General features: G+C 36.8%; 1 protein-coding gene across 7 annotated transcripts in view; it reads right to left on the bottom strand.

Annotated features, from left to right (window-relative positions):
• TRIM2 (tripartite motif containing 2) overlaps positions 1 to 12,026 on the bottom strand; it is a 116,134-nt gene that overhangs the window by 48,140 nt on the left and 55,968 nt on the right. For 5 of the 7 annotated variants that reach the window (XM_067551876.1, XM_067551877.1, XM_067551872.1 and 2 more), the window contains exons 2-3: positions 3,563 to 3,744; positions 1,229 to 1,466 (exon numbers count right to left, since the gene is read on the bottom strand). In XM_067551876.1, the coding sequence (XP_067407977.1) occupies positions 1,229 to 1,466; positions 3,563 to 3,696 (372 nt within the window). In that variant the 5' untranslated portion in view covers positions 3,697 to 3,744. The remainder of the gene's footprint in view (positions 1 to 1,228; positions 1,467 to 3,562; positions 3,745 to 12,026) is intronic. The other 2 variants (XM_067551874.1, XM_067551878.1) reach the window with 1 other exon arrangement.

Here is a 12,026-nt window from a genome sequence, read left to right on the forward strand (position 1 = left end):
CTATAAATTATTGCAAACCAGTTAACATTTTGTTTTTGAATTTTCCTACATTTCACAACCATATAGTCACCAGAACTATAACTATACCAAACGGGGCTGCCTGCCATTCAGTTTGCTGGAGAAATCATCATTAAAAGTGTACAATAAGATCTGTGAATGGAAATTTTGGTCAATCAGTAACCAGTATATACAAAGGAACAGTATATGTTTTTAAATCTATGTTTTTTCATTAATTGAATCACACAATCGGTCTGTTTTCCAAGCCAATCTGGATCAAGCCATCAGATGAATAATGGAAGGGTAAGCAACTGTTACTCTATAATACTAGCATCCATCAGATAAAATGACTGTTTCTATTATACCAGTACCAAAACTGAGTCATACATAAAACAATCCTAAAAAAATTGCCTTGAAATTTTGGCACAAATTTCTTGGCTTATTGACAAACATAGCACTCCTCTTACAGCAAAACAGGGATAAGGTTTGAACTTGGCTTACTTTTTATGTTGCATAAAAGGGCTGAGTTAATAAGAGTTGGAACATTCACGTTCTAAACCAGCTTCAGTGAAACATTTGGAAATTATATGACTGTGTGGCAGAATCAGAACTGCTCTGTAATAATTTATGAAAACTGTGGATTGACATGCTTATTGGAATGTTTTCTGAATGAATTTTTCAAAAATATTTTAATAGGGGGCTGTAAGGAAAAACAAGAAGAAAGAAAACAGAATGGCTCAAGATAAGCCACTTTTCTGCAAACACTTGTGGGTTGGTGTACCGGGTACTGTATCCCAGGGCCCAACCTAAGAGTGGGGGATTTGCAGAACTCTGCGCCAGGATAGGTAAAGGCACAAGGCCTAACACCTGAAAGAGGGAGCATCAGAGAAACCAGAAAGGGGACATAGTCACAACAGGCCCCGTAAATTAGACAGTATTTTTACTGTGCTCTGGAAAACTAGCAGGTAACCAAGTATAGAGACAATACCAACTGAGCTGAGCAGTAAGAAAAGAATATCCTAAATATTAGAAGATGCTTTAACCCAATATATTAATGAATAGGAAATCTGTTCTAGTATTGTTCATTTAAAACAAGTTTCTTATCCTTGTTAAGAGGGATATCAGAGAGCAAGAACTGCTGTGGTTCTCATTATCTGTGCTCTCTGAAAAATCATCATTACAAGCTAGGGAGATTAGTTTATTATGCATTACCTGAAGTCATTTCACTTACATTTCCATCATGGTTGGGGCAGGAGAGTGGTTTTCCTGCAGCAACAGCTGTGACAGTCTCCAAGATGGAGGACTCTTCAATGCTGTTGTCTGGCGTTCGCTGCAGGACATCCATCAGGTTAGTGATAAAGAAGTTGTTCTGGAGTGCAGAAACCCCTTTCTCTGGCAGAATGGAGGTCTGGCGGCACACTGGGCAAGAAAGGGTTAAACTGTGGGCTGGAATGTAATTCTGCAAGCACCTGTTGTGAGGAAAGATTGAAAACAGAGTGTAGCATCAAAACGAAAAATGTCTTAGAAGGTATTATGATTCTTTATTTTAAAAAAAAAAAAAAAAAAAAAATTTTTAACCAACAACAGTTGTAGTTTGAATAGCAATGGTGAAAGCGGACCATCATGAGGGTCAGGAAGGAATTTCTTCTCTAATCTTTCCTCCAACCCCTACATCCTATTCATACACACATCAATATGCTGACACCATCATGAAGGTTTTACACTTTCTTCAGACATCAACCATTAGTTACAACTGGATACAGGAGACTGGATTTGATGGACCCAAATTCTGATCAGATATGATATGACAAATATAAGCTCCTTCATGATGTATTTGTGTCTCTCTAATTAAAATCTATTGGCTAGCTACTGTCTTTCCCATACAATTCTCCTTTTTTAATTTTAATCTTTGGTTTGAATACCTTAGGGCCTAATCATGTTCCCATTGAAACCAATAAGAGCTTTGACATTGACTCCTATGAAGCCAGGATTTCATGCTATGTGCCTTCTACAAAGTACCTAAGCCATTTCATTTGATTCACTGTGGAAAGTAACCGTTAGTTGACAGAAACCATTTTGCTCTTCACCCATACAAACCTGAAAGTATATTACTGCAGTGTTATTGGTAATACCCACTGCAAATCTAGCTAGAAAGTGATTTTTGACACCTGAACTATATATTCTCATGAAGTACCATTTGACTTTAATTCACCAAAAGCTCTGTATGTAGAACAAGAAAGTCTACCACAAGTTAAGTCTCCTAGGTCAAATAAAGGACTCTAACCTGTATTTTTAAACTGACTTTTCCACAAACACTTTTTCTTCTCTCCACAATTTGGTGGAAAATATACTTTTAAAATATTGTTTGGTACACTGGAGACAGCCAACAGAGCAAAATGAAAATCAGATATATTTTCAGATTTCCTTTCTAAAAGAAAATTTTTATATACCAAGCTATTACCTAAACTGTGAAAGAATTATCGTAAATTACAAATAATTAATATTTTAAATATGGCATATCTAAAACTTGAACATTAAAGAATGGGATAATTATTTCTCTGTTGAGTAGTCAACAACTTTCTATTGCTTCTGATAATTGACTAATCAATATAAAATTGACACTGATAATCTAAGAGCTTGAGTCTGATCTCACACTATTTTTATGTTGGTGTAACTCCATTTATTAGCTTTATTGATTTACTTCTAATTTACAGTGATATAAATGAGATTGGAATCAGACTTTAAAGGTCTCTAAAATCTATGGCAGTCTAGGAGATACAGAACCTTCAGTACTATTACATGCAAAGGGCATTCCCCTGCCAATATATTTGTCATTTAGAAACAACATCTTATAGAACCACAGTGAATGAAAAGGACAATGGATTTTAAAATACCATGGACTTGATTCTCTTCTCATTCCAGTGAGAATCAAGAAACTCCATGAACTTACTCATCACTGTAAAGCCATTGAAAATATAGAATCAGGCCCATTGCATCTCTGAAGTTTCTGTAAGATTCCTTCATGAATATTTCTTTGCCTTTATAACCAGAAGCCTTTTACATGCAGGTATTTCAGCTTGATTTAGAGAGCTAAAGGCTGCCCTGAAGACTTGAACTAAAGCTGCTAACCCAAGGTGCCATGTCTCCTCTGCTATTTTAACCCAAGTTAGCCAACGCTGATTAGCTAACCCACATTAAGAACACACCTGTTTTTTAAGTGCAGACATACCCTAAGTTATAGAGCAATAACTAAGCTTGGTCACTGCTCTTTTAACAAGGAAAAGCAGAAGGGGAGGGTGGAGAGAAAGAGGGGGAGAAATGTAAAATCATTCATTTTTTAAAAAAATCTGGGATTGCAGATGTTCTGTTACTGTCTCCTGCTTACTGCTGTATATGAATAATGCCAGTTCACCTCCCTAATCTTTAATTTAGGATCATGTTTCAAGATGATTTAGACAGAGAGAAGGTATATTGTTGGTTAAAGGTAATTGTAGGTTTCTGGATATACACTGTGGTAGCTAGGAGAGAAAAACCATGAACCGCAAATAGGGAAAACAGCTCTTACCTCTCACAGAAAGTGTGCAGACAGGGAAGTACTTTGGGATTCTTGTAACGTTCCAGGCATATGCTGCAAATCAGAAACTGTTTGTCAATCTGACGCACCACAGGACTTGGGATGTTGGAGCCTTCACTGGCCATCCTAGACCACTGACATATGCGTCCCGTTCCCTTCTACCCTGCACACTGCTGAAACAAAGAGTGGTGGAGAAAGTTTTAATCAGCCTGAAATACCGATTTCAACATCCAGTTCACCAATATACTTCATCCTGATTTAGAGGGCAATATTTCCATTTAGATCAAAATGACAGAATGAAGCTTCTAAAATGCCATATCACCACCTACAGCCTGGAAATGGTCAGCCATTTCTATCACGCTATAAATAATAAAAACCTGTGTCTCGGTGGGTGCTCTAGAGAAGCATGTTGCAGCTGCATTGTAAGAGTTACAGGACTGCTTCTGCTACAGCCATGGCCAATTCTTCCATGCTTTATGATTCATGTCTAAGAATCTATCTACCCTGGCACTAGAACCATTTTTAAAATATGGCCCTTGTTAAAGATGGCTTCATACCAATTTCACAAACAACCATTTTCTAGAGTGTGGAACACACTCTGTGGAATTCTTATGTTTGGACTGCACTAGCCAGCCAAATGGATTTAACATAAATCAAGTTTTAAAATGAGTCGCCTAACAACATTTCCCTGCCCGTGCAGAGAATGCCAAAGATGTGGCACGTTTGATTTCTGGAAGGGAAAAGTGTCATCTTCAGAACCAATTGACTGCTAAGGAGGAGAAGAAGGTGCTCAGCTACAACACGAATAGGTTCAGTAAAAGAGCCTAGATAGCTAGGAGACCCAAAACTAACAGAGATAAACACATCATCCTGCCCATCATACTGGAAGTGCCATCAGGGGCAGTTGGCAGAGAGGGAGGAAGAAGATCCAGGAAGTACAGTTAAAGAATAGCTGTACGAAACAGAATATCCCCAACATGAAGACATGGGCATTGCCCACATTTCTGTGACTGGCGTCTGCTCATGGCACCCCCACATGGCAAAAATAATATTAAACAAAAAAAATAGTTCTTTTGTTTTGTCTCAGGAAATAGGGATCAGAAGCAGACTTGGAATTCCTGCTTTCCCAGGACAATGGCCACAAAACAGGATCATGAGGAGAAAAACCTGTCTCCAGTCAGTGGAATAATACAGAAATGATAGACAAAACTTCATAAAGCAGATAATAGTTGAGGAGAGAAAATGTGGGGAAGAAAAAAGCAGCAGCATTGAACAAAAGGAATTGAAAACTACATGTTAAAATGTATTAGGAAATGCTAGCATAACAAGCTACCACTGCAGATACAAAAAAAGTGTTGCATGAAGTCAGAAGCAATCATTTATCTTCCTTATAACCAATAAACTCAGCACTATTCTTGCACTAAAGATATTCTTGAGTTAGAAAACTTCTTGCAGAAATGTTGCTTTCATGTGCATTTGATATTCATTTTAACAATATCCATTTGTCTGTGATGACGGTCACATGAATTCAGAAGCCAATGGAATTACACAAAGTTTGTTCATGATATTTTGTAATAATTGTAAGGTCTGGTCTGTTATTGAATATAGCATGTGTAACAACAATTACAAAAGCAAAGCACATAAACCTAATGGAGCTGAACCCAGCTTGCATGCTCTGAGTTGTGTATCTAGTTACATTAGTATGTTTTGCTGGTTTGTTTTTCTAGTGTGTGTGTGATTAATTAGAATAGTAGTGATAGCTATGGACATGCTGCACCAGCTTTTTCTAGGAAGCTAGAGCCCTCTGGGGATCACCGCAATGAGCAAAAAGTGTCATAAAATTATTCACAATTAAAACATTAAGCAGTTGTGAACTGAAGAAATAACAAGAAATTGATATGTTTAGAGGGGGAACTGGTTTACCTTGTTTTTTATTATTTCAGTTCTAGCATTAATGGTAACAGTATTCTCAAAATACATTTATACATGAACCAAAAAATGTTGCATATGATTTAATAATTTATCCCTTTATTTTCACTGTTCTTTTTCCATTTTCTCCATAACAATATAAATGCATTTAATTGTATAAGTGAAGTCACGCCAGGTGCATGGGTGTGCACACTGTTGATTAGGAGATCCTGTTACACCTAAAAAGCTTGAGTTAAAAAAATGGCTTCCAAAAAAAAAAAACCACACTCAGCAGCTAAACTAACCAGATTCTGAAAGTGAGATCAGAAACAGTGTATTAAACAGATATTTAATATGCACCAGTCCACTGGGCTGGGGGCATAGGGGGTTTCAGAGATATGATTGCAAGAAAGACTGCCTACATTCACCAAAAAGCAAGTTTTTCAAACTGAGCACAAAATAGATTACAAAGGTTTATGTGGCTGTCAAGTATAAAAAAGTAACATGCTCAATCACTCATGTCGCTATCATAAAGAGCATTTTTCCACAGTAAATGAAATTCATAAGAGGGAAAAAAAAAAAAAAAAAAAAAAAAAAAGTCCTCAAGTCCATTATAGCAGTTATTACTCAGGTAAAATTCTCACCATTTCAATGGGAATTTTGGCTCATTAAGGCCTGCAGCATCTTTACGGTTAAAATGTTTAACTGGCTATAAATAATTAAGGCTATGCATTCAAAAAGACCTTTCATCTGTCTAGCTTCATCCTGATCAATTACAGTTCCAAATCTCATTGTAAATCGAGTATCTTATACAGATCTCATCCTCTCCACTTTAGGTTTAAGATATTAATCATCCAAAGAAACCACGGACAAGAGTTTGAAAATACACATTTTGTCTAAAACAGCAGGCTTGGACTACAACCTATCACTTTGTCTGACCATACTGAAATGAGTGGCTTTTCAAAGGCATAACCTAGGGCAGAATTTGGTCTGGTTAGGGATTTTATTTTTATGGAAGGCTGTTTTGCTGGTTCTCTCTCCCCTTCTCCTCTCCCCTCCCCCAGTATACTTTTAGGAGACAAAGACTATGAACATAAAAATGGCCATACGGGGTAAGACCAATGGTCTGTCTAGCCCAGTATCCTGTCTTCTGACAGTGGACAATGCCAGGTGCGTCAGAGGGAATGAACAGAACAGGCAATCATCAAGTGATCCATCCCGTCACCCCTTCCCAGCCCCTGTCAAACAGATGCTAGGGACACATGGATTTCAGGAAAAAAAAAAAAAAAAAACCCACACTGATATATCATCAAGGGGTATACATGCTGAAAAGTTATTTCTGATTAAACAAAACAGGTGTGTGTCCTCACTCTGTAAGAGTTTTTTTTAAAAAAAGAGAAAGAGCACCTGCCACTTCATATAGGCAGACTGAAATAGCTCAACAAATTGCAATCTTAGGCATTGATCCTGCAAACACTTGTGTGTGAAATTTTATACATACAGATTAAATTATTCTGATGAAACTATTTGTCAGTGTTTACAGGATTGGGGATTAAACATTTGATCCTGCAATGCTTACTAGTGCAAGTATTCCACTGAGCCAAATTCATCCCGAAAGTAATTCTGCTAAATCAATGGAGTTATGCCAAGGCGGGATTTTACCCATTGACTGCTAAAGGAATAATCATGTAACTAAGGACTACTTGTTTAAGTAAGAGCAGCAGGTCTTAAATAACCCTCCTAGAAATTGTTGAAGACAGATTTTATTCTGATTTATTGCAGCAGCAGCACTTCAAAATGTTAACCTACATTTCAGGGCTGTTTTAATTAGGGAACTAGCCATAATAACTAATTTTTAAGAACAACAATATTTTTAAAGGAAAGCATTTTATTATACACCACCATCTTTTGATCATCACATTTAGCCAAAACTTCTTGAACTCCATTAATGTGGTTTAAATTAAAAATTAAACTTCCAAATATATTCACTGCAGAAAAGCCATTTGGCTAACATTTGGGGGAAACAAACTACTGCTTTGTTTTACAGAACATAGGAATCTTCTTTTCCTCTGTCTATTAATGGCATTAGAGAAGGTAGGTGAGGTAATGTCTTCAGCTCTGTCGAAGAAGAGCTCTGTGTGGCTCAAAAGCTTGTCTTTCACCGACAGAAGTTGGTCCAATAGAAGATATCTCATCCACCTAGTCTCTCTAATATCCCGAGACTATGACATGGCTACATGTTAATGGTACTCTAATTTAGCTTCTCAACCAGGTGGAATAAGAACTGCCATCAGTGATTTATTTATTTATATATATTATATGGGAGTGGGGGGAGAGGGAGAAGAGAGATCTGTAGTGCTAGATCTATACGTTTTAAGAAGAAATGTGGACTATCACATGAAAAATACATCAAAAACCCCACCCTCTGATCTTATGAGAAGAGCCACCTTGGAAACCCAACTCAGGCAAGCTAAACCATTTCCAGAATAAGAGCTCAGAGAAACGAGTATTCTTTGTTACCCATCCAGTGCTCAAGGATTGTCATTTTCACGGCAGCTGGAAATGTATTCTGTCCCTTTCTTTTATCCTTCTGTTTGGAAATATTTATCAATTTTCACTCAAAATATCCTTTAAAGTACAAAAAGGAAAATTTCAGCTCTGTAGAACAGTGTAAAAAATCCCAACTCTAATAAGGGTATACTAATTCAGCAAGAAATGTCAGCATGCAGCCCCACCCTTATGGAAAAGAACTCCCAGTAGAATTTCATAGGGATAAAACCATTAGGGTTCTATAAAAGACATTTGAGAAGACTTATTCAAAAAAACCTGCCCAGTTTAATAAGAATAACATTTTTCCTAGAGATTTTTTTTAAAAATCAGCTTTCAGATTTTTCATAGATTCATGGGTTCCAAGACCAAAAGAGTCCACTGAGATCGTCTAGTCTGGCCTCCTGTATAACGCAGGCCACAGAACGTACCCTAAATATTTCCTAGATCGTATCTTTTAGAAAAATTCAATCTTCATTTTAAAAATGGTCAGTGCTGGAGAATCCATCCTGACGCTTGGTAAACTGTTGTAATATTTAAATACTCTCACATTTAGAATTTGAGCCTTAGTTAAATTCCTGTTACAGAAGCATAAGGGGACTATCTATGAAGTTCTATGATTGTCAAAAAAAATAGAAAATATATAATTGCTTATGAAATGTTATAGTTCTTTTTCATAAAAGGGCAACACTCTCCCTCCTTGCAGACAGTGCAATCAAAGAACTCCACCCAGCCAGAACTGCAACTAGACTGACTGAAAGACTGTCAGAACAAACCAAATCATTTGCTGTTCACTTGTCTGCAAGTTATCAATGATTTACAGATCCTAGAGGGTCTATTCATGTGTTATGAATGACTAGGTTTCCAATGGCAACGTTGGCAACGGACCTCACAGGCATTGAGTTCTGTAGGAAAGGATGGGGGATCTAAATAATGCTGCTTCAGAGATAGCAGTAGACGGGGGTAAACTTCCATTAACCGGATACTATGCCTGCCTGCTGAGGAATAAAATGATTAATTTAATCTAGTTACAGCAGCAGTTCCAAAATTAGTTGGTCTCAGAACACATAAGGTCAAAATACAAAGTACATTATCCTCATCATCAACATACAGAAACCTAGTACACTAGTATAAAAGCTCATTTTTGCATTCCTTACTCTCCCACTCTTGTAACCAAGTTTGGTGCCACTGTTTAAAATATAGAGCAAGCATCTTTATTTACTACAGCATGCAGCATCATAATGAACTAACAGGGTGCCAGAACAGAAAGAGTAGTAGCCACCAGGCAAAATATTGAGCAAACTTGAACATTTCAGACCTACCCATCTTTGTAGATAAATAGCTTAATCAGTGCAGTGCGGAGTATAAAATCCTTTCGAGGATGGAGCTGCAGTTCCTCAGAAATCCAGACGAACAAAACATTATTCTATTAACATTTCAACTTTAAGAGCCTCAAGAATGAAACGGTTTAAGAATCCCTACCACAGCACGGTCATTATTAGAGGCACAGCATATTTTTTGCTCTAGGTGGTAATGCTCCATGCCACGTAGAGGACAGGTGTAAAGAAAAATGGAAGAAATAAGAGAAGGCCCAGTGAAGTCATCATGAATTTTTTTTCCTCCCTGGGTCATTAACAAGTGGGAGACCCCTTCAGGATTCAAACCAATCAATCTTTATTTAGCATATCTTTCTCTCACTCAGCCTGTGTTGAAAGACTGCAGCAAACTGTGCAAGGGATTGTGGGATAGGGATGCAGCAGAGAGCTGCAATGAGATTCGCTGGATTTTTTTTTTCTTCCCTAGTCAGCAATCAGCTGTTTCAAGGCTCAGGCAGAGCCATTGAATTTGGTCACCAGAATGTTATTACAGGATTAGCAGGCGGAGACAGCTACCACTGTGCATCTGGTGTGTCAATGCAGCTAAGAAATACATATGCAAATATTACTCAATCAGAATTAGGATTTATTTTAGAGGGGGAGAGTGAATATTACATAACATCAATTATCAGGACAGTCACCATAGATAAAATGAAAGTATCCTTGTAAATAAAAGATAAAAGCTTAAGACAAATGCACTTCACTCTGCTTTTCCAGGATTTAGAGCAGTATGAAAAATATGTATCTTCCTCACCTCAACTTTAAACTATTAGAAAAAAATGTTCTTTGATTTTCTAGATGTATAAAGCAGAACAAGAGAATTTCTTTAAACAAAAAAAGAAACAAAAAAACAAAAACCAGAAGTTGTGTTTCTGGCACATAAACCAACACAAATTTCATATGCCACAAACTGGGCATTTCAGCTTACTCTGACACAAGCAAAATGATAATAAGGCAGCAGTTATTATCCTCATTATCACCTTCACAGCAAAACAATAAAATCACAGCTGAGTTTTCTTCCAATCATTCATGCAGAGTTATGTGCCTCTCTCCCTTATTCCACCTACCTGTCAAAAAAAAAAAATCACAACTTATTTAGACAGAAAGCCACTATTGAGGGTTGAGAAATAAAGAAAGCTTGTTTTCAGTTTTATGTCCTCAGGCATGCAAAGCAGATCACTGAGCTCATCAGAAAGATGTTGAGAACACAGAAACCGCTGAAGTCAAGCAAAATAAAATTAACTTTGTCCTCTAGTATAACATCACGTGATCTTTTTGCATACAAAGTAGTATTTGCATTTCTAAATATACAAGTCCACATTTCTTTGGGGGGAGGAGGGGGAAACGAGTCATATGCAAGGTATTATTAAAGCTCTCCCAACAAAAAGGCTCTAAGGACCCACATTAAAGATAAATGATCATTTAAACCTTGTCCTTGTTATCATAGCTTAATTAGACCAGTCAAAATGCTCTTAGATATCAGGATAAAAACTTTTTTCTAGACTCTTTAAACACCATTTGTAGAATATGGTTATTCACCCTCTGCACTGGCCAGGCAAACAGCATGCAAGTCATATTAGCATGAACCAAAATTAAGCTTATTCCTTTAATATGGTTCTCTCTCAAGTGTAGACAGGCTCTCGAAAGTTTTCTACAGTCTACCACAAGCTCCCACTGTATCTTAAGGTACAAGTAGAGCTAGTCAAGAACAGAATTCCCACCCCATAGGAAATTCTGAGATTTGTAAATTTTGTTTTGTCCCAAATAAAGAAAGTAGAAACAGCATAATTTTTCATGAAATGAGACATTCCAAATCATTTTGTTTTGACCTTATCAAAAATGTTTCATTTCAACTTTATAGTTTAGACTTATCACATAAATTATAATATTACACAATATAAGAGTCAAAACGATTGTCTAAGTGAAATATTTCAACCTTATAGCAATTAAATATTTTGATAATTTCTTGTAAAAAATTTAGACAAAATCTGTTTGCTCCTACAGATTGCTTTGATTTTTGTAAGACAGAATTTTACTATAGAAAAATGTTCCATCAGAAAACTTTTAACCATCTTAAGATCTACATTTTAACCGGACAAAATACATTAAAACAAAAAATACAGATGTAAAATGCTCCAGACATTATTTAAACTACAGTTCAATTGTGTTATCCACACAGGTTTTCAACATAGCAAGGTTCCAACAGTTTCCCTGGCCAACCTAGCTGTGGCTGAAGCATGTTGTAAACCAGTTTATAAAAACAAAGGGTGAGGGTTTTCAGTATCAAACATTGCTCCTTCACTTCCCTCAACCAATGTTGAAGTATGACAAAGGAAGAGAATCGGGTATATTTATTTTCGGTGTTAGCATTCAGTAAATCAGAAGCAGCAGCCACATGCACAGTAGAATACATGGTTTAAAAGCTGAACAGAGAGTTTCACTTTAAAATGTATCATGTGCCTTCCTAGGTACTCTCTCTCATCCATATTGCCACCAATATTCCTTACTCCCACAATAAGGCAATCAACTGGCAGAAACAATGTGCCCTGGAACAAAAAGCACATTTGAAACAAAAAACGTGCAAAAATTCACAACTAGAGCTCCCTGAACTGAAGTAAAACATT

The sequence above is a fragment of the Emydura macquarii genome, unplaced genomic scaffold, assembly GCF_026122565.2.
Source record: "Emydura macquarii macquarii isolate MOO-44397 ecotype Brisbane River unplaced genomic scaffold, CSIRO-AGI_Emac_v2 contig_1363, whole genome shotgun sequence".
Lineage (NCBI taxonomy): Eukaryota > Metazoa > Chordata > Testudines > Chelidae > Emydura > Emydura macquarii.